Genomic DNA, 26,497 nt, shown 5'->3' on the forward strand with positions numbered 1-26,497 from the left:
GAGAGATCACCTTCTGTCCAGAGAAATGCAACAGCTAGCCCTCCATCGAATGTCATCCCCAATCCTCCTGAGACATTTCTGACCTAGTTGTTTAGCATCTGGAATAAGCAGATTAGATGGCATCAGGATAGCCTGAGGATTGCTTTTGATTGAAGAAAATAATTTAATTTGCAGCTTGATGTGGGAAATTAACCCGTTTTTTTTTTGTTCATCAGATCAAAAATCTACACGGTAGTAATACAGTATTAACATGTTATGTGGAGGCAGGAATTTAAGATATAGAACAGAAAATACTGTGTGGCAGTAAACCAAACATTGACACACTAAGGGGGATATTCACTAAGCCTGTCACAAAAATATTCAGCAGGGGCACAACATTTTGCATCACTGCAAGTTTTCCATTTAGCGGTATTTGTTAAGGCTACAGATGTAAATGAGCCCAGTAGCAGTTCATCTGATTTTCATAAAGTAACGCTAAATAAGATTTGATGACAGGCTGTAAGCTAGGGTGGAGTGATAAAAAAGAACTAAAGTTTTTCTCTGCTGCTGAAGTTGTAATACAATAGACCTTCTCTTTTTTTTTTTTGACAGTATGGCCATTAATATTTCTAGGATCCTGGCCATATAGAACAACTACCCGATATGTTTTAAATAGCCACGTAACAGCGGCAGTACTGAACTGAACCTGCTATGAACCATTAAAGTCAGGAAAAATAATGGTTCTCTGTCTCTCTCTTACTCACTAGTTGAGAGAGACCACAACCAGGTGTAGTCTCTTACCATATTTTATGCCTTTAAACAGAAATACGTATTACATGGGACCAAACCCAATTTTCATTGGTGCCACTTTTCTCCCAATAACCTCGGTGCGGTTCTTGACCAATGAGGGCAGAAACTGAATTTGAATGTTGACAAATGCTTAGTTAATATCCCCCTAAATATAGCAACAAGTTTAATCATCAACTTAACTTCAGATAAACAGGAAGCTTTAACAGCTGTGTTATCAAGAAACCTGTTCCTCATTCACCCCTCTAGGCCCGTCCCTGGAAGAGAAGCTATTCTCCTCATGCGATCTTACTGCTGATAAGATGGCCCAGGTTAGCTTTAAGTCCATGCAGAGTTTGGCTAAAATGGGTCCTAGAGCTAAAGTTTCAGCCCAGTTTCAAACCAGCACTAAGTCCAGGAACTGGGCTGCGGCCCCTGAGGACTTGAGTTCTGTCTTCGTCGCAGAAAAGCTACCCGAGGCCCCGGTGTCAGCACCCAGCGTCCCCCCATCAGCTGCTGACTCGTCTCCTCAAACCAGTAGTGACAGTGGTGAGAGAAGTGCCTGTTTATTAGACTTTATAGCTTCTTCTTCTCTCCCTTGCTTTGCTTCACTATGAACACACAATCAAGGCCGTATTTTTCTTTCTGTCCTGGGGAAATGTTTCACTCTTTCTAACCCTGACAAAATAATTCTATACTTTTTTTTTTTTTTTTTTTTTTTTGGTAGAAGCTTTATCTATTCTCTTTAATCTCTTTGGATCATAATTGGTTTATACAAGATTCAAGACTGAGCGTCATACTATTTAATGCTGTTTGTGCTGTTAAATTAAATCCTGCTGACATTTCTTCACATCTAAGATTATTATTGAGTGGTGGTGTCTTTGAGGTACCCTCCCTGGTGTCTATACGTCTTCTAAGCCAAGTCTCTGCTTTTATTTCTGCCCACTTTATACCTCTGTCACTTCAGGCCAAATCTCATTAGGGGGGGGCCTTCTCATGTTGGCACTCTCTGCACATTGTGGAAATGGACTGTGTCTGTCGAGATCCTGGGGAAATACCTGCTGACTCAATAAGCTGCCGTCTGTTCCCTCACTGTGTAACACCCTCTCAGAGAACGACCTCTGGCGCATGCTGACTGCTTTGGTTTAACAGGGATGCGCATGGATTGGCAGGTGCCACTGGGGCCCAAACATAATCCAAGGCTGATTGTGCATGCCATTCGGCTACTCCTTTGTCCTGTTATTTGTTTGTCTGTGTCCGTGTCCTCTGTGTCATCGAGGGAAATATAGAGGCTCATCATGGAGACCAGGGAGATTTGTAATCAGATTCATTTAACTGCCCAAGACTGATGGGAGCATTATGTGCAAAGTTGGCTGCCTGAGTAAACGGAGGCCTCACACGCGGAGTGTTAGGAACTGAAAACAAGCCATTGGTTTTTATCGAAATGTTTGTTAGTCTATTTGCAGAAAAAAAAAAAAAAATTCTTAGGTCAGTGTCGGCAGTTAAATTAGATTTTTAGCAAAAAAAATTTCTTATGAGGCAGTCTCCTCTCTCCCCTCTCCTTGAAGCTGGAAATTGCTCACAGACTGATTTATAGATGTCTGACGTGGCAGGATGCTTGTGATTCAGTGCAGGGGAGCATTACATCTGCACCGAGCCTTCCAGACATCAGGTGTATGATTTTGTTGAGTTCGATACAAGCAGGGCTCAGCTGCCAGGAGGCTTGGCAAATCGTATGCCTGGACAAGATTTTTGCTATAACAACTAACTGTGTGTGTGTGTGTGTGCTTGTGACAGCAGGTGTTGGCGTGTACCCACAACAAGAGCACATCCAGCCCATGCTGCCAGCCTGGGTTTACAATGACAGCCTCGTCCCAGGTAAACCTTTGTACATGAATATTTGTATTTAGTGTTTCAGATAGTCATATTTGACATTACAGTGTGTTTTGTAAAAGAAAATGAAACTGCACTCTAACTCTAATCTCCAGTTTTATTGAGAATTTAGTTGTTTACCTCTCCATTTATAGCATAAATGAATAATTTTCTTTCTGTTTTTCATTTTTTAGAAATGTTCACGAAGGTTCTTGAATTTACCATGACTCCGGCAGGGATCGACACAGCCAAACTCTACCCAATACTAATGTCATCAGGTCTTCCCAGGGAAGCACTGGGGCAAATCTGGGCGTCAGCCAACCGCACAACACCTGGCATGCTGACCAAGGAAGAGCTCTACACTGTACTCGCACTAATTGGTGTGGCACAGGTAAACACTGGAGTCAAGACAAATTATCCACTTAGAATGACTTTACTAATCATCCCCCATGGCTTCCACAGAGCCTCGCCATAAACTCCACACCGAAATTAGACAGGCTTACCTAGAAATACGGAGAAAGAGGCAGCACTGTGAGTCAGCCCAGATCTTGTGAAGCATTGTAAGCCCAATATATGTCTGAGTTCCCATCAGCCGAGTTTGGCAGGAGCCTTCTTATCATCCTTAGCCTGGGCCTGTCACCACCACCCCTGGGAGGATGCAAATCTGCAGGCAGCTCACGGAACACGGCATGCCACTGCTTCCATGCGAGGAATAATAAGACACCTTTGGTGATGTAAATCTTCAAGAGCCTTAAAACACAAGCACAACAAGGTGCATTCTCTTGTGAGGGGAAAAAGTTTGAGTCTGCCTTTGACATCTGCTCAAAAGGAACTTGACTTTGTTGAATAATTTATACGTAAACATCAGTCTTTTTTTTCCCTTGTTCAGTGAACACATGATGGCATCAAATGAGTTCAGAGTAGCCACATTGGATTTGTCGTCAATCGGAAAAACATCAAATGTCATTAGTCAAATGCTTTAAACCTGTTTTCTTTGTTTCAGAGTGGTCTCCCAGCGATGAATGTGGAAATCCTCAGTCAGTTCCCTTCTCCACCCGTGCCCAACCTGCCGGCCCTGGCTATGGCCATGGCCCCTGTCATGCCCCAGCACCAGCAGCCCATGATGACCAAGCCCCCAGTCTCCATGGCCATGCCCACACCAGCACCACCAGTCATGGCCATGACACACGCGGCACCGGCTCAAGCACCCACAAACACTAACTTTATCGCCAGTTTCCCTCCTGCACAGGTAATAATGGTATGATTTACGACGATTTAGTTCTGCATTTAGCTCATAATTCACGTCTTACTCACTAACGTGTTTTTGGCATAGGCAACCAAAGCCGATGACGATGATTTCCAGGACTTCCAGGAGGCTCCAAAGCCAGGAGTAGGAGACCAGGCATTCACTGAGTTCCAGGGGGAGTCTGGTGGAAGTTTCCCCACCACCATCGCACCTCAGCACCAAAACAGGTACAGGGTGTGAGTGCAGTGGAATGGAGGCTGAATTGATGAATTATTTTGCAATTTAAGTATTACAAAGGGAAGTTTTAATTTTAGAGAGGGTTTGTTATTTTATACTTTATTGTGTAAGAAAATAAAATCACATGAAGGAACAGCTTCGATGCAGAAATTTGGTTTCTTAATGAAATGCAGAACTAAATTGTCAGGCATGTACACTGGATTGATCTTTAAAACTTTAATGTACTTAAAGTGTGCACTGTGCACTACACTATGTAAATATCAGTATCAGATCAGCACTCGATATTGGCAGATACTCAGTATTTAATGTCTTGGATCGGATTGGGGGCTAAGAAAACTAGTATTATCTAAAGTGTTCCTCATTATTTCTTATTTTCAGAAGAAATGTTTGCAGTGATGAAGTTCTAATATTCAGCCCTCATTGGTTATTTATAGCTTGAGTTAATCTGCATAATATTTGTGTCTCGCGTTGTCTGTCTTGGAAACCGTACAGTCAGACACACTGTCTTAATATCTCATAATAACCTCCCCAGAATAACAATGAGTTTGGGTCATCTCTTAATGAATTAATTTCAGTGGACAGTAGATAAGCTCATTTCTTTATATTACTTTCCAAGCCCATATGGAGAGACCATCCTTTCACAGAGAGGAAGCTGAAAGGCAATTATCTGCCGAAAGACAAAGAGAAAGCAGAACTAAAGTATCTCACATCTAAGTGGCATAGGCGTTTTATAATTCCCTCCTTTTTCTCCCCTGAAAACATACACATACACTTCTGACTGTTTCAGCAACGTAACAAGAATTCCCCACAGTCTGAGATCGCTGTCTAATTAAATGAGAGGATGAAAACCTCATTTTGGTTTGCCAGCCTGAACTGGCAGGCATAACTTACTGTCAGATGTCTTCCAGAGAACGGGCTGGAAAGTGAGCGTAATGATTTCCCTTTGTGCTTGATTCTAGTATGTCATCAGATCAGCTACTTTTGCAAGGTCGTAATATAATATACATTTTTAGCCTTGTTTTTTTTTTTGTATTTTACAGGGGCATCCGAACCTAACACGAATGGTCATCTCATTATATAACTGAATTTACTTGTGATACATATATATAGAAACATTCACTTAAAGGAATAGTTGTGTTTTTAGAAATATTCTGGTGGTGAGAACATGGAACCCACTCTTATATCTGTATGGTAAATTTAAAGCTACTGTCAACAGCCAATTAGCTTAGTTTAGCACAAACACTGTAAACAAAGGGAGACAGCTAGCCTGGGTCTGTATGAAGGTAACAAAACCTGCCTACCAGGACCTAAGCTCACACAACAACCCCTTCATAACTGGTTTGACTAATTTGAGTGTAAAACAATATTTTTTTTACGGGGGTTTTTATGGTGGTTGCCTGGCAACATTGCCCAGTGTAAAATGGTGTTTTTGTGCAAGATATAAAGTTTAAATTAATGAGCTTCAGAGGTGCTGGTAGGCTTATTTTGTTTTTATCACCGTTTCCCATGTTTCAAGACTTTTCCTAACATAAGCTAACCAGCTGCAGGCTCTAACTACATATTTAACGGACAGGCATCAGAGGTATCAATCTACTGATTGAACAAAAATAAAGATAAGTTGGTGAGATAAGTTAGAAACTGCATAAAAGGGACTTTTAGCAGATTTTTATTGGGCTGAATGACATTTGGGAGCAACATTACTTCTCGTCATCTGTGCCCAAATTGGAGGAGAATTGGTTCAAAAGACAGCACAGATGTTTAAAATGTCAATATCAGACAACATAATGCCAAACATTGACAGACTGCATTGTTAATTAGATTACATTTCAAGTATATAAAGACAGACAAATACTGATATGAGTCACCTTTCAGTCAAGTTTGGTTCAGCCTTTCTTTCAGTCTTTGCCTGAATAAAGATATTGATAAAAGTACCTTCACCTTGCATCAGCTACAGTCACTGTAATTGTAAGCTCTATGTAGAATGAAAAAGCTTTTAACAAAAAAAAAAAACCTTTTCAAACTTTTTGTGCCCAGGGCAAATGTTCAATCAGCTCAGGCAGCTTATGGGGATTAAACTGATGTCTGACTAGCTATTGTGTCCCTGCAGTGCGCCTGCCATGCTTACGCCAGTCTCTGGTTCCTCCTCTGCCTCCGTCACGTCATCTGATAAGTACGCTGTCTTCAAGCAGCTGTCTGTGGATCCGCCTGCAGAGCCTACAGCTCCTGCCTCAGGTACCTTCTCTATCTCACATATGGTTCTGCAGCATGTTAGGAACATTGTCTGCTCTCCATGAAAAGATAAAGTAGGTTAGGGAGGGGAAAAAAATTATCTTAAGACATTTTAATGACACAGCAGCAGAGGTAATGACACACCTCCTGCTCCTCTCTGACACCATCACCTCGGATGTCTCATCACTTGTATGGGTTCCCACACATTTCACCATGACACAGCGGAGGAATACTTAACCACTGTTTCTCAGATTCTAAAATATTATCCTTTCTATCCACCTAAGACAGCATTTTTATTACTTTTTAAAATATTGTTGATCCCTGAAGGTTACCTACTGCAAATTTCAATCTACTTAAATTTTAATGCAGAGGAAACAATTTCCAAAGCAGCTTAAATGAGGGCACCTTCAGCTGTATGGAAGTGTTTTTGACTTCTTATAAACTCAGTGTTTTGGTCCTTAGGCAATACATTGAGTACATTTTAGCCATAACAAACTGCATTAAGGCATCACCTCCCTGCCTGTTAAATCCGGTGTATTTTCTCTTCATGCTTTACTCATTCTTCATTATTTTTTCTGATCCAGATATTGGCGACAAATACAGTGTGTTCAGACAGCTTGAGCAACCTGCTGACAAGAAACCAGTCGGTAAGAAACTCTGCCACCCTTTCTAACACAAGTCTCTCTCTGTCTTTATTAAACACTCGTACTTGTATGTGCATACAGGCATAGTCACTGTGTTTTTTAAAATACATGTCTTGGTATTCCCAAGTCGAATCCCATTGGCCTTGCTGCCAAATTGGGCTCTGAGATGGTCCCTGCGACTACATGGCTATAGGACAGGAGAGTCCTTCAAAAACAATATAATTTCCTCTTTAGAAAACCAAACGTGTTATTTTGGTTGGAATTTGTAGGGAAGAGTGTTGGTGTTAGATTCCCTCTAATTAAACATTGTTTTATAACTAGGGTAAAGCTGCCCAGTCACTACAATCACCATTCTCACCATTGTTCCATATTTACACTGTATCTTGTTTTGCAAGCCTGCAGTGTTGATACCAGTGTGTTTCCCATCCCTGTTTCATTAGAACAGTTTCCGATGGGGACAGCTCTTACAACTCCAGTAAGTCATGCTTTGCGGTGACCTTTCCTTGGCATTGTCAGGCTCCATCTCCTTAATGAGCCCATTAGTTATCTCTTTTCCACCATACACCGGCAGTGTGAACAGATTCTCTGTTTCAGTCCATGCATATATTATACCACACTGGATTAAAAACCGCTGAAACTCAAGAATGCATTCTAACTTATTTTTCTGGTGTGGTTTATACAAGTGGCGTGTTTAAAGAATTTGAGACAAAAAGATTCTGTTCCAAAAATGTTTCTGCTGCTCTTTTATAGAATAAAAGGAGTTTTCTCATTGCAAAAAATACCCATCTTAACAGGTCATTTCTATTTAATTTTAAGGTTTCATCTTTCTTTAAACAAATAAGTAAAAAAACCTACTGTATATATTGTAAGAATCCAATTTTGTAATTCAGAATGGGCAGATCTTTATTTTTTATTCAACATTGGCTCAAATATTCACTGAAATACTCATTCTCACTCTTAATGCTTATCAAATTATATTAAATTATATAACATATTTTGCAAATATTTTCCCTTTTTAAAGAAAAATTTATATATTTTGATTCCATTTCCATTTTATTTGTATAGCACCAATTTATAACAGCAGTTATCTCAGGACACTTTTCAAATAGAGCAGGTGTAGACCGTAGTCTTTATAACATTACTATGCTGTATTTAAGTGCAATCCTTATATTTCCACTCCACTACCATTCAGGGATAAATATATTACTTTTTACTCAAATACATTTATTCAGCTACCGTTACTAGCTATACAAATGAAGATTTTACATAAAAGCACAAACATAATCGTATAAATTGCATTTTTGAGGATTAAACCAGTGGTTCACAATGATTTGGGCCACCATTTGTACTTGTCGCTGATAATACTTCTCATACTTTTACTGAAGTAGGACTTGTAAGGAATGTTTTCCCATCCTATTTATCTACCAGCCACAATTACTAGTTGCTTCCAAGACTAATTAAAAAAAGTGTAACCTGTCCAAACTATTTTATTCAGGTTAATTTTAACATGTTTCTAAGAATGAAATTCAAAACTGCTGAAATAGCATCAACAGCAAGTTGACTTCTATAACTTTCACTTGGAAATTTCCAAACATATGGAGACAAAATAACTTGTGAAGATGGACATTTTTTGGCAGAATTGCTTTATCATGTTCTGTTCTAGTTTGAACAGTTCATTGCATGGTAGATAGGATGTGTGTGTCTTTAGATGCAGTAGCTTTTTTTGTGCAGTGATGTGTGCTGTTCTTTGGACACTCTGCAGCCCACAGTTCATCACAAGACCAACAACATTCACATCAGCACAGAGTTATAACTAATTCACCTGCTTCCTTTCTTGTAGGATTGTAAAATTACAGAATCGTGGCTGGAGCAGCTGAGGCTTTATTGTCTCATGTCAGTTTCCAATTGATGCCGTGATAAATATGTTTTAATGATCTTAAACTGTTGTCTTTGGTTCACAGGGGAAGGATTTGCAGATTTCAAGTCTGTCAGCACTGATGATGGCTTCACAGACTTTAAAACCGCCGACAGCGTCTCTCCACTAGACCCTTCAGAACAGGCCAAGATCTTTCAACCAGCCTTTCCTTCCACTTTTCCAAACTCTCAATCTCTACAACATCTACCACAGCAGCAGCAGCAGCAGCAACAGCAGCCAGCAGTGTCTCTTTCTCAACCCAAAAATCCCCTCAACATGGCCGACCTTGACCTTTTCTCTTCTATAGCTCCCTCTGTTCCTGCCCCCACTGAGACAAAACCCAGCACATTCCCCTCAGTGTCCGTGCCCCCCTCTCTAGTGCTCCTACCAGGTGGAGCCAAACCTCCAGGGGTAAGTGCAGATGATTTTGGTGACTTTGCGCTCTTCGGCTCGTCCTCTGATGCTGCTCAAGTTTCAGCAGCAGGAGGAGCTGTGGCAGCGCCTCAGGACGACTTTGCGGACTTCATGGCGTTTGGCAGTTCTGGTGGGGAGCCCAAAGGCGAGAGCAGCGCGGGGGTCCAAGGTGAGACCTCCAATCAACAACGACCTCAGCAGAGCTCAGACAAGTACGACGTATTCAAACAGCTGTCGCTGGAGGGAGGCCTGGCCTACGATGACACTAAAGAGAGTGGCGGTGGCTCCTTCTCTTCTCTCAAAAGTGACACCGAGGACTTTGCCGACTTTCAGTCCTCGAAATTCTGCACAGCGCTCGGGGCTTCGGAAAAGACTCTGGTGGACAAGGTGGCCGCTTTCAAACAGGCCAAAGAGGACTCCGCCTCTGTCAAGTCCCTCGACCTCCCGTCCATCGGGGGGAGCAGTGTAGGAAAGGACGACTCCGAGGACGCACTCTCTGTGCAGCTGGACATGAAGCTCTCGGACATGGGCGGAGACCTGAAACATGTGATGTCGGACAGCTCTCTGGATTTGCCGGGTCTCTCGGCCCACCAGCCCCCCGCTACAGGTGAGGAACTAGTGCGATTGCTCTGGTGAGGCCCCGTCCAGCCACACACAGTATTAATTTCAAGGCCAACAGTGGCCTCTCCTCCTCAGTGCCCACTTGATCAGTGATCACCAAATGAGAGGTCAAAAAGCAAAATAATGAGGTCCTAATTGAATTGAATATGCTCAAATACTGAACACAGACATAACACTACATGAATACCATGTCAGATTTAGACTCATCACATCTTTCACACTACATTGCATCATTCATCCCATCTTATTTATTTATTTATATATTTATTTATTTATTTATTCGAATCCTTAGTTCCTTCCTCCCTTCTGTTTTTATTTCCACGTTCCCCTCCCTCTCTCCCTGCATATATTATTATTGTAATGACAGAAAGGTCTTGGCCCATATCTCTATTTATTTACAAACGATGATGAGTGCCTGGTTTTGATGTATTGGCAGTCATAGTTCATAGACGAGGTCCCCGGCTGCTGTCTGTGTGACTCGGATAAGCTCCCTGTTTGTTGTGTCCACGCTGCAGTGGCAGACATCTCGCTTCCCTTCAGTGTACCTTTTGTCTCCACAGGCTGAACTCTGCATGTGTGTATGTGTGTGTTTGTGCACGCACGTTGCTGACGTGTCGTGCAATGCCAACAGAAAGGTTGACTTGAATACAGACGAGTACAGGAGGGTGAGGCGGTGATGATCCTCTTGTTTATTCTAATCACAGGTTTCACACAATAGGCTGCAGTTTACCAAGGGCATTATCTGTAAGCCATCATTCACCTTTTTAACTGTTGACATTTTGTTTGTGCTGAATGCGTACCAGATAATATAATTTTGATTAGCTGGAAATGAAATGTTTCCGTAAATAGGATATTTCGCATGCAACAACAGGGAACAAGCTACTTTGAAATGGAGCAACAGTGAATTGTGTCACAAAAGCAGCTGAGATGATAGGCACATCATTGCTGGATGCAATACAATTTTCAGATGAGAATGTTTGAATGTGAGAGCGTGCTTTTGTGTCTTTATGAATGTCAGCTATGTATGACCCTGCAGTATTTCAGATTTGCCATGCAGTATTATTTGGTTCAAATTGCCCTCTAATTATGAGAGGTTGTATGAGAATAGCGTGTCAGCTTTTTCCCCCCTACCTCACGTCCATGAAAGTGGAGTTCAAGTTTACCTATAACTTGTTGTTGTTGGGTCATTTATTAAAAGGCAATCGACCCTGTTTCTGTAATAATCAGGTAATGTCCATGTCAGCGCTCCCTCTCCTCTCTCCAGTGCTCATCATTTATTCATCGAGCATCTCACCTTCCATGTCATGGCTCATGTTTCACAGAAAACATTCAAGACTGATTCTTAATGTAACCCGAGACGTCGTGTAATTGTTGTCAGGTGAAAGCTTTCTTCTTCTTCTTCTTCTTTGAGTTTTTTTGGATGCTCAGACAATTTTCTGCGAGTTGAGAAAGTTGAAAGTCTTCACCTGCCAACAGTGACACTTTTTCAGTCATGCATTCAACTTTCTCCATGGACAGCAGTTGTTTCTAAGCTTTAAGTATTTTCAACATATCATCAATTATCAGTTTAACAACTGGTATATCGTATCATTTCATCCTAGGAATTGATAAGAAGAAATCATAAATGTAAACGTCCCCTTTGCCTTATTTCAGTTTCTGTACAGTGGTCGAACTTTGGTTTAACCCGAAACAGGCCCCTTTGTACTGACGAGTAGGATGATGTGTTCAAACAAACAGTCCATGGAGCTGCAGCAAAACAGTTACACTACTGCTGATCGGGCAAAGGCGGCGCCCAGTATAACATCGATACATTCCTAAGAAGCTTTGAAGCTACTGTAACAGCTGCTCCACATGTCCCCCTCCACCCTTATTTATCCAATGTTCTTGTTCTTGGAGAGCTCTGGGACTAACCTGTTGTTTAAAGTGTAGCAGGCCGAGCAGTTTGAGCACCTCACCATGCTTTGCACTGTGTTTCTTGGACATGTACTTAATCTTAAAGAGACAGTATTTCTTTTGTGAGATTCCTTTTGAGTCTGGAGCACAAAAGGAATCAGATTTTTCTTTTTTCTTTTTTTTCCTTTTTTCACCGTTATCTGTGATATTGCAGCATGAATTATCATGTGTGGCTCTACGGTCTGACTCTCTGAGAACATAATGAAGTTAGTATTACCCTTCCTGCCTTGCTTTTTGCTGCAGTGTGCCTGCCTTTTCAATTTGTGAAATTGACAAGAACATAATACAAGATACCATTTTATGCATAATAATATTGCAAGTTGTTTTTATCAAAGAAAAAAAATGTATACAGATTTAATAGTGTATTTTTATTACAGGAATATGAGCTCTTATTATGAAAGACTCCTTGATCTTGTTGTGATTTGCCAACTATGTAAATTTAATGTAGCCTACAGTATTTAGTAAAATTAAAATGTTAATTAAAATATTTTAGGTTAACATTCCAAACTAAACATTGTTGTCTTGAGTAATAATGATGTGCTATTATTTAGGAGATCATAAGACTTTGTGCACATTAGCCTGCTTTGACAAACAATCACTGTAGCAAGAGAAAAAGGATACTGTCTCTTTAAATCTGTTTCTGCATCTATGATTGGATGTAAATTAAGGCCCTTTGTGGGGTGTCAGGTGTAAGGATGGCCCTCTTTGTTTTCTGTAACCCTTTGAGTGCTTGAATGAAGATCACTTCATGTTTTTACACGCAGATTAATGCAGATATTGTGATCATCTCCTCTTATTCGCTATGAGAGTAAACAGCGGGATCTTATTTCATTATTGTAAATGTATAAAGATGGCAGGCTCTTAAATTGTGGCTCTTAAGTCCTCACTGCTCCCAAAGTGCAGTTTGTACACATCCTTTCCAAACAAGCATTGATCTTTGGGATTCTCTACCAATTTCCCACTCTCAGGTCCTCAAAGGGTTAATTCTTCCTGCCTTGAGCTTGTTCTTTGGATTATCTTTTTCAACTTGGCTTTTCAAGTGTTCTGTATTCATATCTTTTCCAAAAAAAAACACCTGTTGCTTTACATCCTAATAGTAAAACAAAGTTTGTCATCTCCCCAGAATTACTGAATTTAGTCTGTGAATGTGCCTTCTCATTCTGGTTTCTGCTTCTATATCCTCGGATTATCTTTGTTTTACCTTCTCGCTGTTTGTTTTCTTCCTTTTCTCCTGACTGCATGCCCTTGTATTCTAAATGACTGAAATCTAATTTTACAAGTGTTAGTTTGACAAACCTCTTGTAATGATAGACCTCTTTCACAGTACTTTGTGACCTTTCTCTCTTTCTCTCTACTCATGTTGTCGTAATAAATATTACTGTTGGTATTGCTGAAATGCGTACCGTCTTATTTTCTCCTTTCCTTTCTTGAGAGGCCGTAAAGTGATCTAATGACACAAGGCTTACAGCACTAGGTCCTTGTCAATTTCACAAATTGCTTTTTGTATCAGAGGGTTCTGTCTTGCAAAATAGGAAGGGTTCAACAAAGTCGGTGTGTGTGAGAGAGAGAGGAATGGAGAGGGAGACCATAATACTGTAGTGTTGACGAATGTGTGCAAGCTGTCAGTTTGTATTAGTCTTAAAGAAACTGATCACAAACTGTGTTCTGTCAACACAACACAGTGTAAAAAAAACCCAAAGCAGATGTAGTGACAGGAAACATCTTTTATTGATAACAATCCTTCAGGTTGCATTTTGTATAAAGACATCAACTCTGATTATTGTTAGGGGAGCAGTTTGTCACCAATGAGAGTAGAGAGATTGTCCACTATAAAGACACAGTGTTAGTGCTCATTGTGTTTCAGTAAAATGATGGCAGTATTTTTCTTCTCATAAACATGATTCAGCGCAGACATCAAAACAACTTGTTTACCCCTCGCACAGTAATTTATTAAACAGAACTCTCTCAAAAATGTGGGCAAGAGGATGCACTACTCCAACATTGTAGGTATTATCACTGCTACAACAACAATGAGTCAAGTGCTAGTATAATAATGTAGTCTGCATCACAAATGTGCTGAATTCCGATGTACGTGGTTGCCTGTGTGTTGCAGAATTTGGTTTCACATCTTTTAAAGTGTAAAATATGGGTAGGGGGTCCTTTTTTAACAATACATATAATCTCATTGTTTCCACTGTTGAAGGTTATGCTACACAGGATAGTAAAGTTAGAGGGTCAGTTTTTCTCATTTACCTGTAGTGGTGTTTAGCCCTGTGGAAGATAGTTTAGGTTTTATCTGCACATGTTTCAAGGTATCTGTAAGATTTTGGCCCCTATCCCAGTACAATGTAGGTGAATGAACTTTAATTTCTGGTGCTTACAGGGTTGAAAAATGACATTTCAGAAATACAACAGAAATGTCTCTTTTTTTAAACAAATGTTCAGGTTACTCTACACTACTTTTTTCATAGTGACTCTCTCAAGACCTATTTCCCATTAGAAGAAAAGAGATGTCACTTGAACTGTAGATAAGTGACATAGCGATAATCCAACAGGAATTTCAGTCCCTCATCCAGGCTCATTAATCTAACACCTATCATGACAGCATCTGTGCTATTCCTAGGAACCACTGGTATGTCTGTGTTGTCATTACAGAAGGAGACGACATGAAATTTGACCCCTTTGGGACTTCGGACCTCAGCACCCTGACTAGCTACGACTGGTCAGACCGGGAGGATTGTCTGCCCGGTGAGGTCAGAAAGCCACAGGGCTTGGAAGGAGCTTCCCTTCCATCTTTAGTGCCAACACAGAGGAAGGATTTGACCTTTGGCAGCACCGAAAACATCACAAGCAGCTCTGTAGCAAAGATCACCACCTCCTTCCCCACAGAGGACAGCTCATCGACAGAGGACAAGTTTGAAGCCTTCGCTGACTTTGGCTCCAGCGACCAGGGCGGTGGCACTGCTGAGGACGACTTTGGGGATTTTGCAAGTACTGTTTCTGAAAAGTCCGACTCACCAGCCGCCACTGCTGAGGCAGGCTCTGAGGGAAACCAAAGCGAGGCCTCCGATGAGTTTGGAGCCTTCCAGGGGGACAAGCCTAAGTTTGGCAAGTCTGACTTTATCAAAGCTAGCGCTCAGGCCAAAGTCAAGTCCAGTGAGGAGATGATCAAGAACGAACTAGCGACATTTGACTTGTCTGTTCAAGGTGAGTCACAAACATCATGTTGATACTACTATATGTGATAGAAGTACAGCTAACAACATGTTTCATCATTCGTTTATCTATTGTCACCTTGGATTGTTGAAAGATTTGACTGTTTTCTGACATTTTAGAAAAAAATCAAGAAAATAATCAGCAGATTAATTGACAATGGAAATGATCATTAATTGCCAACTCCAATCAGTTGTTTGGAAAATGAAAAAACATATCACGATTAAGCACAATGCAAAATGATGTCTTCAAATTGGTTAATCAGTTAATGACATTAAACAGTGAAGAAATAAATCCTCACATTAAGAATTGGAAAATAAATGAAAATGTTTCTTTTTAATTTTCTCTGAATTGTCACTTGATTAACAGTTTTAGCAAAATATAATTAATATCAAAATTCTGACCGAATATTTTATATTTTTAATTAAGACTGTCACTCTACTGGCCATCTCTAAGCTCTTGGCCCTAAAATGGCGCAACAACACTCTCCTCTAGCATCTTCTCCCACCCCACCCCCACCAGTTAGGCCCATCTGATCTGTAATAAAGCTGTCAGACATTAGATGGCAGTGTTGAGATGACAGCCCTGCTCTAATGGCAGTGACTGGTGAGATGGATTAGCAGAGGCCAACAAATGAGCAGAAATTAACCGTATCCACTTAAAGGCTGTTCGTTTTTTAACTGCTGTTTGCTGGCGTCATGTTTCACAAATAATTTATTAGCGTTTCCTGCACTGTGATAAAAGCCCATTTGCCTCATAGATTTTCCTCCCTGTGCTGGTTTTAATTTGTGTGAAGAAGCAGGCTTTACTTACTCCTCATCGCCCCACGAAACAGTAATCTGATCATGGTGGGGCTTCTCGATTGTGGGGAGTATGACGCATGCCTCTGTGGGTGGTGGAGGAGTTGTACGGGGGTGGGGGGGTAGATTACCTGTGTTTGGACAACACACACACAGGCACACACTAACTGCCAGCCCCACTGGAATAGTCTGGGTTTAGCATGTGTTTGTTGTGGTACCCTGCCAGGATTTGTCCGTCTGTGAGTCCTTATGAATAATTCATACCTGCATATTTGTCCCTCTGTTTTGTACGTAATTATTGTTTGTCACAAATTAAGTATTTACTCATGCTGTCCTTGTCCGCGAGGAATTAGCTGCAACAGAATGGAAGTATAATGATTGCAAACAAACAGGTGCATATCTCAAAATGAGTCATCATCATGGGTTACTGAATTGATATGAAGCAAAAAAAAAAAAGTTTATATATGTTTTTGTAGTTGTTGGTAACATTATTCATCTCCCTCTTCTCTCCTGTCTTCGCCTCAGGCTCCCACAAACGCAGTCACAGTTTGGGCGACAAGGAGATTGGGCGCTCGCCCCCGTCTCCCGCTCCAGAGCAGCCCTTCAGAGACCGATCCAACACTCTGAGCGAGAAGCCCGCCCTGCCCGTCATCAGGGACAAGTACAAGGACTTGACTGGGGAGGTCGAGGTGAGGAGGGCCCGGCGTTCACGGCACCGCACGCTAGTGTTGTTATTAACAACCAGATTTCAGCACAATACTCAGGACTGTTGAAGAGTCCAAAAATGTTCCTCCGTTCTGTTTTGCCTTTGTGTTCATTTGAGATAATTTTGTTCTGTGTTGTTGCAGGAGAGCGAGCGCTATGCTTACGAGTGGCAAAGGTGTTTGGAAAATGCTCTGGAGGTGTGTATTTGTTTGTCTCCTGTGTCTGACCCTGTACCATGGCAAGACTTTGTTATGAGAGAGGCTATACAAATGTAGTAGAGTAATTAAGATAACCAGAAGGCACTGAAATGTTTTTCAACCTGCTGACATTTTTCTTATCATGTACATTTTGGGCCAAATAATTTTCTATACTAGCGCAAACATACCTTTAGGATTGAGATTTAAAAGAATTTTAAACTCTGTAAAGTGTGCAGTTGCCCAAAGCTAGTCTGAATGTCTCAATGTGGTTAATTTTTTAGCAGACAGACACCTCAAACACTTTGGCTGAAGGCATATACTCCTTGGCTTGTGATGAAAGTGTTTCTCAACTGTATGATTGAATGATGAGGAAAAAACCCAGTAGCTATGTCATAAATCTGTCTTCTGTCTTCCAACATTAAGGTCATCACCAAAGCTAACAACATCCTGAACGGCATCAGCAGCTCCTCTGTCTGCACCGAGGTCATCCAGTCTGCACAGGGCATGGAGTACCTGCTGGGTGAGGAGTCTCAAACTACACTCACTCCTTCACACACACCACTATAAACAAGGCAGGACCGTTAAAGAACCCTGTGTGTGGCCTTACACCCTCTGAAGGACAGACGGACAGAGAGGAAAAGATTAAAACAAGCTCTAGTGTGATGGCTTATCTCTGCCTGGTCTGACAAGGTCCTGCTCCCTTATTGTGGTCCTCCGCTTTTAATGAGCTGTGAGCGGGAAACGTGTCACAGCGAGGGACCAGGGGGAAAAATGGAACAAAAAGAGCAACAAAACATGTTTTTGTGATTTGTGTGGTTGTGTGTTTCCTCTGTCAGGTGTGGTGGAAGTGTATCGCGTCACCAGGCGTGTGGAGCTGGGCATCAAGGCGACGGCCGTGTGCTCCGAGAAGCTGCAGCAGCTGCTGAAGGACATCAGCCGCGTGTGGAACAACCTCATGGGCTTCATGTCGCTGGCCAAGCTCGCTGTAAGTTTATACAGTAAATATACAGATGTATGTACACTTGATAATAGAGCATTGCGGAGCAGCTCGCATTAAAAAGGCTGCCAATAACGTAATGAATGTTAGTGAATCTAGTATTGTCCATTAGTTTAAAATCAATGATTCATTGATTGGGTTGCTTGTGTTGGGATCAACGAGGATGACAGGGACTGTATAGATTTATTTATCCAGCTGTCTGTTAGTGTCAGCAGAGGGGGAATATTGTTTTTCATACTACAGAAGATAAAACAGACACAGTATCTCAATGAGGGACAGAAAGCAAAATTGAACTGATGTTTATTTGAAGCATGCAGGTAGATCTTTTTCCTAGAAGAAGAAAGATGTATATTGTTTGTTTGTTACTCCACATAGTTGAAGTCAAGCAGAGTTGATGATGCTTGGAGATGTTTACTGTAAGCAGATTTGTTCTCACTGCTGTTATTATAAGAATAGAAATGACTACATTTTGCCCTGCAGCAGGAAGTTAAATTTGTTTTGTGTGTGTGTGTGTGTGTGTGTGTGTGTGTGTGTGTGTGTGTGTAGCCTGATGAAAGCTCCCTAGATTTCTCCTCCTGTATTCTGAGGCACGGCATCAAGAATGCCAAGGAGCTGGCTTGTGGGGTGTGTCTGCTCAACGTTGATGCTCGCAGCAAGGTTTGTAAACAGACACACGCACAGAATAATTGTTAGTGGATACATTTTTACATAAATGTTGTCGGATAACAACTGACATTTCTTTGACTTTGAAACGTTTTGCAGAACAAAGAAGAAAGCACTATTGGACGTCTGTTTAAACGAGTATGAGACAGTCAACTGTCAACTAAATCTCATTCCACTCTTTCCCACTGGGGGCCTCGGGGGGGCTTATTCTCCTCTTTCCAACGAGCCCGGTGGGGGGGCCAAAGTGACAGGATTCACTTCTCTCCACTGCTCCTCTCTCGCAGGCAGACAACAGTTGTCTGCCTATACGACGGACAGTACGGCCTAGACACATACTGTAAGAGATAGACAGCATTTGCCAAAATGCTGTTCGCTAAGCCCCGCCCCTCTTAGTTACTGTTGCTATGCCTGTCAAGCTTTCCGTTTCTTACGTTTCACATATGCAGTTTACAAAGATAACAGTGCCGGATTTAACGCTCAAAATAATATAACAAGTAACGATTTTGTAGACTAAGATGAGAGCCGTCGCTGGCGGATCAGCTATATGTAGCTAGCTCGCTCGCTATGTCCTCACTGATTTGTTGACTACATACATGATAAAGCTACACATCTCAAACAAAAAGATAGCATCCCCGGCAGCTGTTGATCCACATAGAAGACATGGAAATAAAGAAACAGCTTGGTTTTGCAGCTCGGCTTGTTTGTACTTTGAAACAGTATGTTGAACTTGTAACATTGCAAGACCTCGCTATTTAAGATAATACTGGAGTTTCTGGAGTCTCCACTTCAATTCAATAAAAAGCATGGAAGAGATTGTCTTCCCCACTGTGTGGAAATACTACAGCATGTCGTCAACTCTTGTTTTTTAATGTGACCTGCAAAATAATTAACTTTACTGCTAGTTAGCCGGTCATGCTAATGCTTGCAGCTTACTTTGGATCTGACAAACTGTTTGATTCATTCTTTTCACTTTTGCTTGTGTTTTTGGTTTTGGGAAGGCTAAAAAAAAAAAGATACCACCCTCCAAACTCTTTTAATGCCAGAGGTCTCTCTTATTAGGGCCCCATCCATACCAGAAATCCAATTCTTGACAGGTCCGATGTGCCATGATTGGACAATCAATATTCAGAGGGGAGGGGTTTAGCGAACGGTCAGTGTAGGTCGTTGTTGTCTCCCAGCTTTTACACTGAAGGATGAATAAAAAAAAAGTGTCCAGGGATAATTATGTGCGCTCCTGAAATAAGTGAGAGTGGAGAGTTGTCACTTTGGTACCTCAGGGTGGGTGTTGGCACTCTGGGATTGGTTCTTCAAGGTCACAAAGGTCGTCACTTTGTCTCGGAAGGGTTTCATTTTCTATTCTGCCTTTCTCTGGGGGTAACTGCTCACCTTGCCACTTTCATCTAACAACCATTGGTGTTTCTGATAACTGCTCAGTTATTAACTCCAACTGCTGCACTATGTGCAGAATTGCTGTGTGTCTGCCTCTTTGCCTACGGTGGCTGGGATTTTCATCGACGTGGGCCATTAATGGTATTCTCGGACCCTGCAGTTTAGAGGGCAGGATGGTGGCGCTGATTTGTTTCTCACGTTTCCTCTGCTGCTCAGCCAGAGCCAGATGGATGGTCCGGGCAAGATATGGCTGACTGAGAGGCATCTAGGACACGAGCAGATGTGGCTTACACATTAGTCATAAGCAGGGAGTACAGCTGATATAGACCTGCACACACAAACACACACTCTCACCCTTGTGTGCGAGGAAGGCTGAAAATTAATGCAGTTTTATTTTGTCTCTGTGCCACTAGCATGAGATTAATAACCCATCTTTTAATTACATTTTTGGCAGAGCCACACTGGTAAGGATGCATAAAAGCCAAGTGGAGAATAGCATCCCCTCAGAGTATAATGAAGTGAAAGAACGGCTTTGGCTACAGCAGACAGCACTGATTGTTGCATTGTCCTTTAGTGAAGAGGTACTGATTTGTTTTTCAACCAAAAGGTACAGAAGGGTGGAGATGTTGATGTGGCATCAAAGAAATATGAAAAATGCTTGACAGCAGATGAGCTTAATGGCTCATGCTTAATTCTCGCTGTGAAATTTAATCCTTCAAAAGATTCTGCAAATTTTGTGTCCCATTTATTGACAGCAATAGATCCAAAAAATAATTTTCTCAAATGCAGTCAGAGAGGAAATCGTACATAATAATGGACCAATATTTTTTGGATGCAGCACTTGTGTCATCTCTTTTCTTCTTCTGGTCAGGAGGCAGCGATGGGCAACCTGCAGCAGCTTCTCTGCTCAGTAGTTTTATCATAAGTGATATTTTTCATCTAATGATGCTCTGGCATTTCTGCTAAATGATAAATGCTAATTTGAGCAATTACAGGGAGAAGCACTGGAAAGGATTTTAAGTTGAATAATTTAGCATTTCTGGCTATTTATATTAATGCAGGTTTTCAAGGAGAGCCTCAAGGATTTGGATTGATTATTCTGTGTAGCTTTAACTTGATGTTTGACATCCGTGCTCACAGAAGTTTGGATCCAAACTGTGTCCTCAAATGTACCCATATCCAAAAATCTTTTTGTCTGTAAATCTGTTTTTTGGTTGTCCATCTCTGTCTCAGCAGATGTTATTGTGCCTCAGGGTAGCAGGGTTCCTACACAGCTGGAGAAAGTCAGGGAAATGACTTGGATAATACCAGGCCTAAAAAAAAATAGTGAATTGATGAATGCTGGCTAGAATGAAATAAAAAAACCGACACAAATCTTTGTAGATTTTCTGGCTATTTACCCTGTAATATATCTTGGCTAAACACATATGTGCTCTCTATTTAATGCTGTGGAACTGAAGACATTTAAACTGACAGTGAAAGCAGAGGAATGCTGTCTGTGAGAACTTGTCTGAGTAACATGATTTCCTTCATTGTAATGAGAAGAAATACACAAATAAAAATTGAGAACACATGATACTTTAAAAGTGGAATTTATGTCAGTAAACTTAGTTTAACAAGCGAGCAAGATATGTGTAGGGTGGCGGCTCACCATCGTCCTCGTCGGCAAGCCACTTAGGAATTAATTAAGATTTATGAAAGTAAAATAGATTTTGTAGATCAGCGTCTTGTTACTTTTACCCATTATATTCCCCAAATTCTCAGTTTGTTGTTGGAGCAGCTGATAACAGGAGCCCAACCCAGAAAAGACATCTAGACGTCTTTTAAAACTAGACTGAATTTAGTTGAAATGTTTTATAGATTATAACCTTGAACATCAAATGCCATTATTATTAATTAATGCCATTATTTTCAACATATAATTCAGTTCTACAGGGTCTGCTGGACAGATTTCATGGCACAATCACTTCAAAAATGAAGTCCTTTACAGGTTTACAAGTGAATGGAAATGGCAGCTTATCTACTATGATATATCCAACACTGACTGAAATCCTCAATCAATATTTTAGTTGAGTAGTGTGGTATCAAGGCAAAATCCCTGAGATATAAAATGTGTAGGAGCCCTGAGGGTAATAACTGGGATTCTTTCATGCTTTCACCCACAAATATTCTGGGAAAAGGGAGCTCTGTCCTGGTGAAACAGCTGATCTCAATGTTTGCTTGCTGCTCTTTTTGTGCACACTTTAATTTGTTCTGGACATTGCATTAATATGCTTCAACATGCAGACTCCTCTTGTGCTTACAGGCATTGACTAAAGACAGTGACACGAAGTTAAGGGTAATTATGCCTCATTTATTTATTCATAAAGTATAGAAAAGCAGATAATAGATTCAGAGTAGATTTTAATATTATCCGACCATCGTGGCTCAGTCTGGATCCTGAAGCTTTACATGCAGCTACAAAGGTCAGGTGAAGCTCCAGCTCGAAAGCGTGAATACTCTAGTTCTTGTTTCAGAGCGGAGTTACCGGTGGCTGCCTGTCTGAAGGGCTTAATCATGTACAAAATCTGTCTAAATTGACCTACATCCATTGTCATACAGGTGAAGTCTAGGAGGGAGCTGCAGTGTAAAAGAGTGAAGGAGAAAAAGTGCAGGTTTGAGAGGGAGAGGCTCTGCAGTGAAAGGAGGCAGTATTACAGAACGTCTTTGTGTGACCACCCTTTCATTTTGCATCCTCTCCATCCAACATTCCCAGCTTTGGCAGTCGTAAGTGCAGGTTTGTGGAAACAAGTAGGCCAGGGCACAAAAGAGCTCGGAAAGGAAATCGCTCTGCTTGTGAAATGTGAGTGTGTTTGTGTGTGTGAGGAAAAAGCAAAGAGTGGAAATGTGTCATTCATCCAGCTGAGCATCTGTGCTGCAGACTGCATTCACGCAGGTGGAGATGTATCTTACTTAATGGTGTGTTGCTGTGGTGTATTTTGTATGCAGTTGTTGCTTTCTGCATGCGTCTCCCCTTTTCCTTCTGTGTGGGAGGCTATGATTCACCGCACATGACTCATTCCTCTCTCCGGCTTCAGCTCCCAGTATTTCACCAGGGATGCAAACTCTTAAACTGCACATCACACACATTAGGGTCTCCTGATGGGACACGCAGTCGCTACAGCTGGGCTCGTCACGCGTGTCACAGCGCTCCAGATCACCACGTTTAATTTTCTGAACAGCTACAGTAAATTCAGATTAAACGTGGGAGAGTCGTTAAAGTTTAAACAACAAATGTTAAGCATTTCATGAACAGAAAAAATCATATTGTACAGACACAGGTTTGGCTGAAAACCGATGTATTGATCTATAGCTGCGGGTACAGAGCAGTGATGGAAATGGCCTCCAGTCCTGTAACCTTAATGACACATCAACATGTGGTTTAAACTTCCTGGCAGAGGTTTCTAGTCAGTTTTAAGATATCAATTGACCATATATTTAATATTTTCAGTCTCTTAGCCCTGTTTTTTAGATAAATAAAGCATTGCATAAAGGCAGTGACACAGTTACTTGGATCAACTTTGAGGCAGAATTTGCAAGTGATGGGCAAAGACAACGCAGATTAAATAAACTTCAGCTGTCATTCATTAAATGTCTGTAAACAAGACTAGGTGGAAACCTATTATATAGCTGGACTGTGCATGGTCAGGGTTAGTGTCCTGGATATTAAATGTTCATCTGCAGTTTTCTGTAGTAGTCCCAGTGATTTGTTAAGATGTACTGAAGTTGATCACGACATTGTTACCTGTATTTGACTCAAAAAAGGTGTTGAAAGAGACGTTATCCTAATTATATCTATCAACTAACTATTTTTCCATCACTCTGTATTGAGTATTTTGTAATATTGAACCGTCCACTGTTTGGAGACTCAATAACTTATTGGTGGTTAACCAATTGGACTGTTCAGACAGAGCGTGCTGCTCCTGTGTATTTTGTAAACTAATTCTCTGTCTTGTAAAGCACTTAAAGTTGCGTTAGATTAGTTTGAAAGGTGCTATATACTTCTCCATGATACACCTCTAGGCAAATCCTTTCTTTATGTAAAGAAATGGGGGTGTTCACTAACAGACGCACGGTGGTAAGAACAAAACATTTGTGATTTTGCATATTTTGTGTCGCACAGTAAGAACATTTCTACGCACAAATTAGAGAGAGACTGTCTCTAATTGACTGTCTCGTCTCTAAACGTCTCAATAAGAACTTAAATGCGTCACAGTGTGTTGCATCTTCATGCTTTGAATTCAGGCCGGCATTCTTCAGATTTATTAGACTATTTGTCAACAGTCGTGTAGATCCAGACGAGGTCAGTGAGATGTTCACTGTATATGGCTGTAGATACACATTTGCACTTTTCAGTTATTACAGTTACAACAAAGCCTTAGCCGTTAACTATTTGAGGTTATGTATTATTTTGTACGCAGTGGAATTTTTTCCTTTCCTTGTATTCGCGTCTGATTTTATGCAGGCAGTTTTAAACAAATGAGAAAGTTGAATCTTTCCTAGCAGGAATTGCATGCCTGTAAACCCTGTATGTGTTAAAATCCTTTTCATGCCAGAGGCTGATTTTCTCCTTACACGAGCTAAAGTCTGTACTATAGTGTGGCTCTTCATATGTGAATCATGCTGTAAATGAACACTGGTGCATTTTTTGTATTCAGACATCAAACTGTAGAATGGTGCACACACAAAAAACATGCATTTAATGGCCGATCAGTCATAGTTACACCATAGCGGTAAAGGAATAAGAAAGCGTCTTGTTCCTTGTCCATATCCTGCGCATCCATCCCTCTCCCCTCCTGTGTGCACAGATGTGTTTATTGTCTTTGTCACTCAGGTGTGTTCACCCTCTCTCTGTCTGACAGGCGTTCAACTCGGAGACGGACAACTTCAAGCTGCTGTACGGGGGCCACCAGTACCACGCCAGCTGTGCCAATTTCTGGATTAACTGTGTGGAGCCCAAACCCCCGGGCCTCATACTGCCTGACCTGCTCTGAGCTTCGGCTGCAGCTGCCATGGCAACGGTGCGCGGGCTAATCAACATCAGATAGGTGGAGCAACGACGCACCTCACACTGCACGGGCTCTCACCTTGGACTGAGAGCGAGAGAAGGACGTTAAAGTCACTGGATCCCTCTGTATTTATTTGTTTCTTATTCTGCTCCGTCTTGTCACAGTTTTAGTGAACTCAGCTCTCACTCAGGCAGAGTTTGTTCAAAGCTTTTCTCTAAATAAATACCCAATGGTATTATTGTTACCCTTTTGTTCTTCCACATTAATTACCTAAAACATATAGGTCAGCTGTATAAGTAAGTCATATTTAAATTAGTTACTAATGATGCTTTTAAGATGATTCCTACTGATTTTCACTGCAGAAAAATATCAATATTACTTAATAATCTCTCATCAGTGACTCATATTTTAATTATCAGGTGTGCAATATCATTACAAACACTGGCAGAAGACGTCTGTAAACATCTTGAGATTTTAATGTCACTTGTTGCTTTGCTTCTGTTTGAGAGGAATTTTATTTTTGTTCCCACTGAACAAGAGCTGTTGAATCATAAGCCTATTATTGTACTTGAATTACGTTACGTGTCGGTCGGGTCTGTTTGATGAAATTCTGTGGCTGTTTTAATATACTTCTGAAATCTTTAACATTCAAACTAAGGCACACCTGTCTGCCTTTTTATGAATCGTGTTGGATTAACTGCTTTGAATGTTTTTTGCACTGTTGGGGTATTTAAATTGTGTATTTTATAGGGGAAAAAGGTTGTGATTTGTGACTGGAAGGGAAACATGTTCACGGTTTTGTTTTTCTGTCTTGGTGTTTTGTGCAACTAGAGCTGGAAGAAGTTGACTGTGATTCTAAACTAAAATTGCAGCGGCACTTTTTGTACAGTTGCAGTGTGATGCTGTAGCATTGTAATTATGACTGTATTGTGAATGTGATGTAAATAAATACGCATATAGTTTATTGTGTTTACGTGTCACAGATTATTATTCTTTTTTTTTATTATTTAACTTTCAGATTTGTTTGTATAGCGCCAATTCATAACAGAAGTTATCTCAGGACACTTTTCAAATAGAACAGGTCTAGAGTTCATCACAGCACAGAGACGGCTCTGCTTAAAGTTTATAATGACCTTCTGATTGCTTCCGACAATGGACTGTACTTGTATTATTAGATCTTAGTGCTGCATTTGACACCATTGACCATGATATTTGTTTACAGAGACTTGAGCTTCAAATTGGCATTAAAGGAACCGCCCTAAGCTGGTTTAAGTCATACTTATCAGATCGTTCTCAGTTTGTACATGTTAACGATGAATATGCAATAAATACTACAGTTAGTCATGGAGTTCCACAAGGTTCTGTACTTGGACCAATACTATTTACTTTATATATGCTCCCTTTAGGGAACATTATTAGGAATCACTCCATTAACTTTCATTGCTATGCAGATGATACGCAGTTATATCTATCGATCAAGCTCGATAAAATAAATTTGATAAATACCTGTTCCCAGGACTGGAACATCCACGGTGTGGGAGCTGAAGGTGACGTTATATCAGAGTTTAGAGTAACAATGGCAGCTAGTA

At 40.9% G+C, this 26,497-nt stretch overlaps 1 protein-coding gene across 10 annotated transcripts in view; it reads left to right on the plus strand.

The window, feature by feature from the left end:
- The window catches only part of synrg (synergin, gamma), a 37,098-nt gene extending 11,226 nt beyond the window's left edge, over positions 1-25,872 (plus strand). For 2 of the 10 annotated variants that reach the window (XM_051398772.1, XM_051398774.1), the window contains 16 exons: positions 2,563-2,643; positions 2,832-3,028; positions 3,641-3,886; positions 3,971-4,110; positions 6,228-6,352; positions 6,934-6,996; positions 8,955-9,929; positions 14,552-15,103; positions 16,435-16,598; positions 16,758-16,811; positions 17,235-17,331; positions 17,648-17,796; positions 18,355-18,465; positions 18,571-18,609; positions 22,166-22,198; positions 24,762-25,872. In XM_051398772.1, coding sequence (XP_051254732.1) covers positions 2,563-2,643; positions 2,832-3,028; positions 3,641-3,886; positions 3,971-4,110; positions 6,228-6,352; positions 6,934-6,996; positions 8,955-9,929; positions 14,552-15,103; positions 16,435-16,598; positions 16,758-16,811; positions 17,235-17,331; positions 17,648-17,796; positions 18,355-18,465; positions 18,571-18,609; positions 22,166-22,198; positions 24,762-24,893 — 3,158 coding nt within the window. In that variant the 3' untranslated portion in view covers positions 24,894-25,872. Of the gene's footprint in view, positions 1-1,035; positions 1,315-2,562; positions 2,644-2,831; positions 3,029-3,640; positions 3,887-3,970; positions 4,111-6,227; positions 6,353-6,933; positions 6,997-8,954; positions 9,930-14,551; positions 15,104-16,434; positions 16,599-16,757; positions 16,812-17,234; positions 17,332-17,647; positions 17,797-18,354; positions 18,466-18,570; positions 18,610-22,165; positions 22,199-24,761 lie in introns of all 10 variants that reach the window. The other 8 variants (XM_051398773.1, XM_051398775.1, XM_051398768.1 and 5 more) reach the window with 7 other exon arrangements.
- The last annotated feature ends 625 nt before the right edge of the window (positions 25,873-26,497 follow it).

Source organism: Dicentrarchus labrax, unplaced genomic scaffold, assembly GCF_905237075.1.
Source record: "Dicentrarchus labrax unplaced genomic scaffold, dlabrax2021, whole genome shotgun sequence".
Classification (NCBI taxonomy): Eukaryota; Metazoa; Chordata; class Actinopteri; family Moronidae; genus Dicentrarchus; species Dicentrarchus labrax.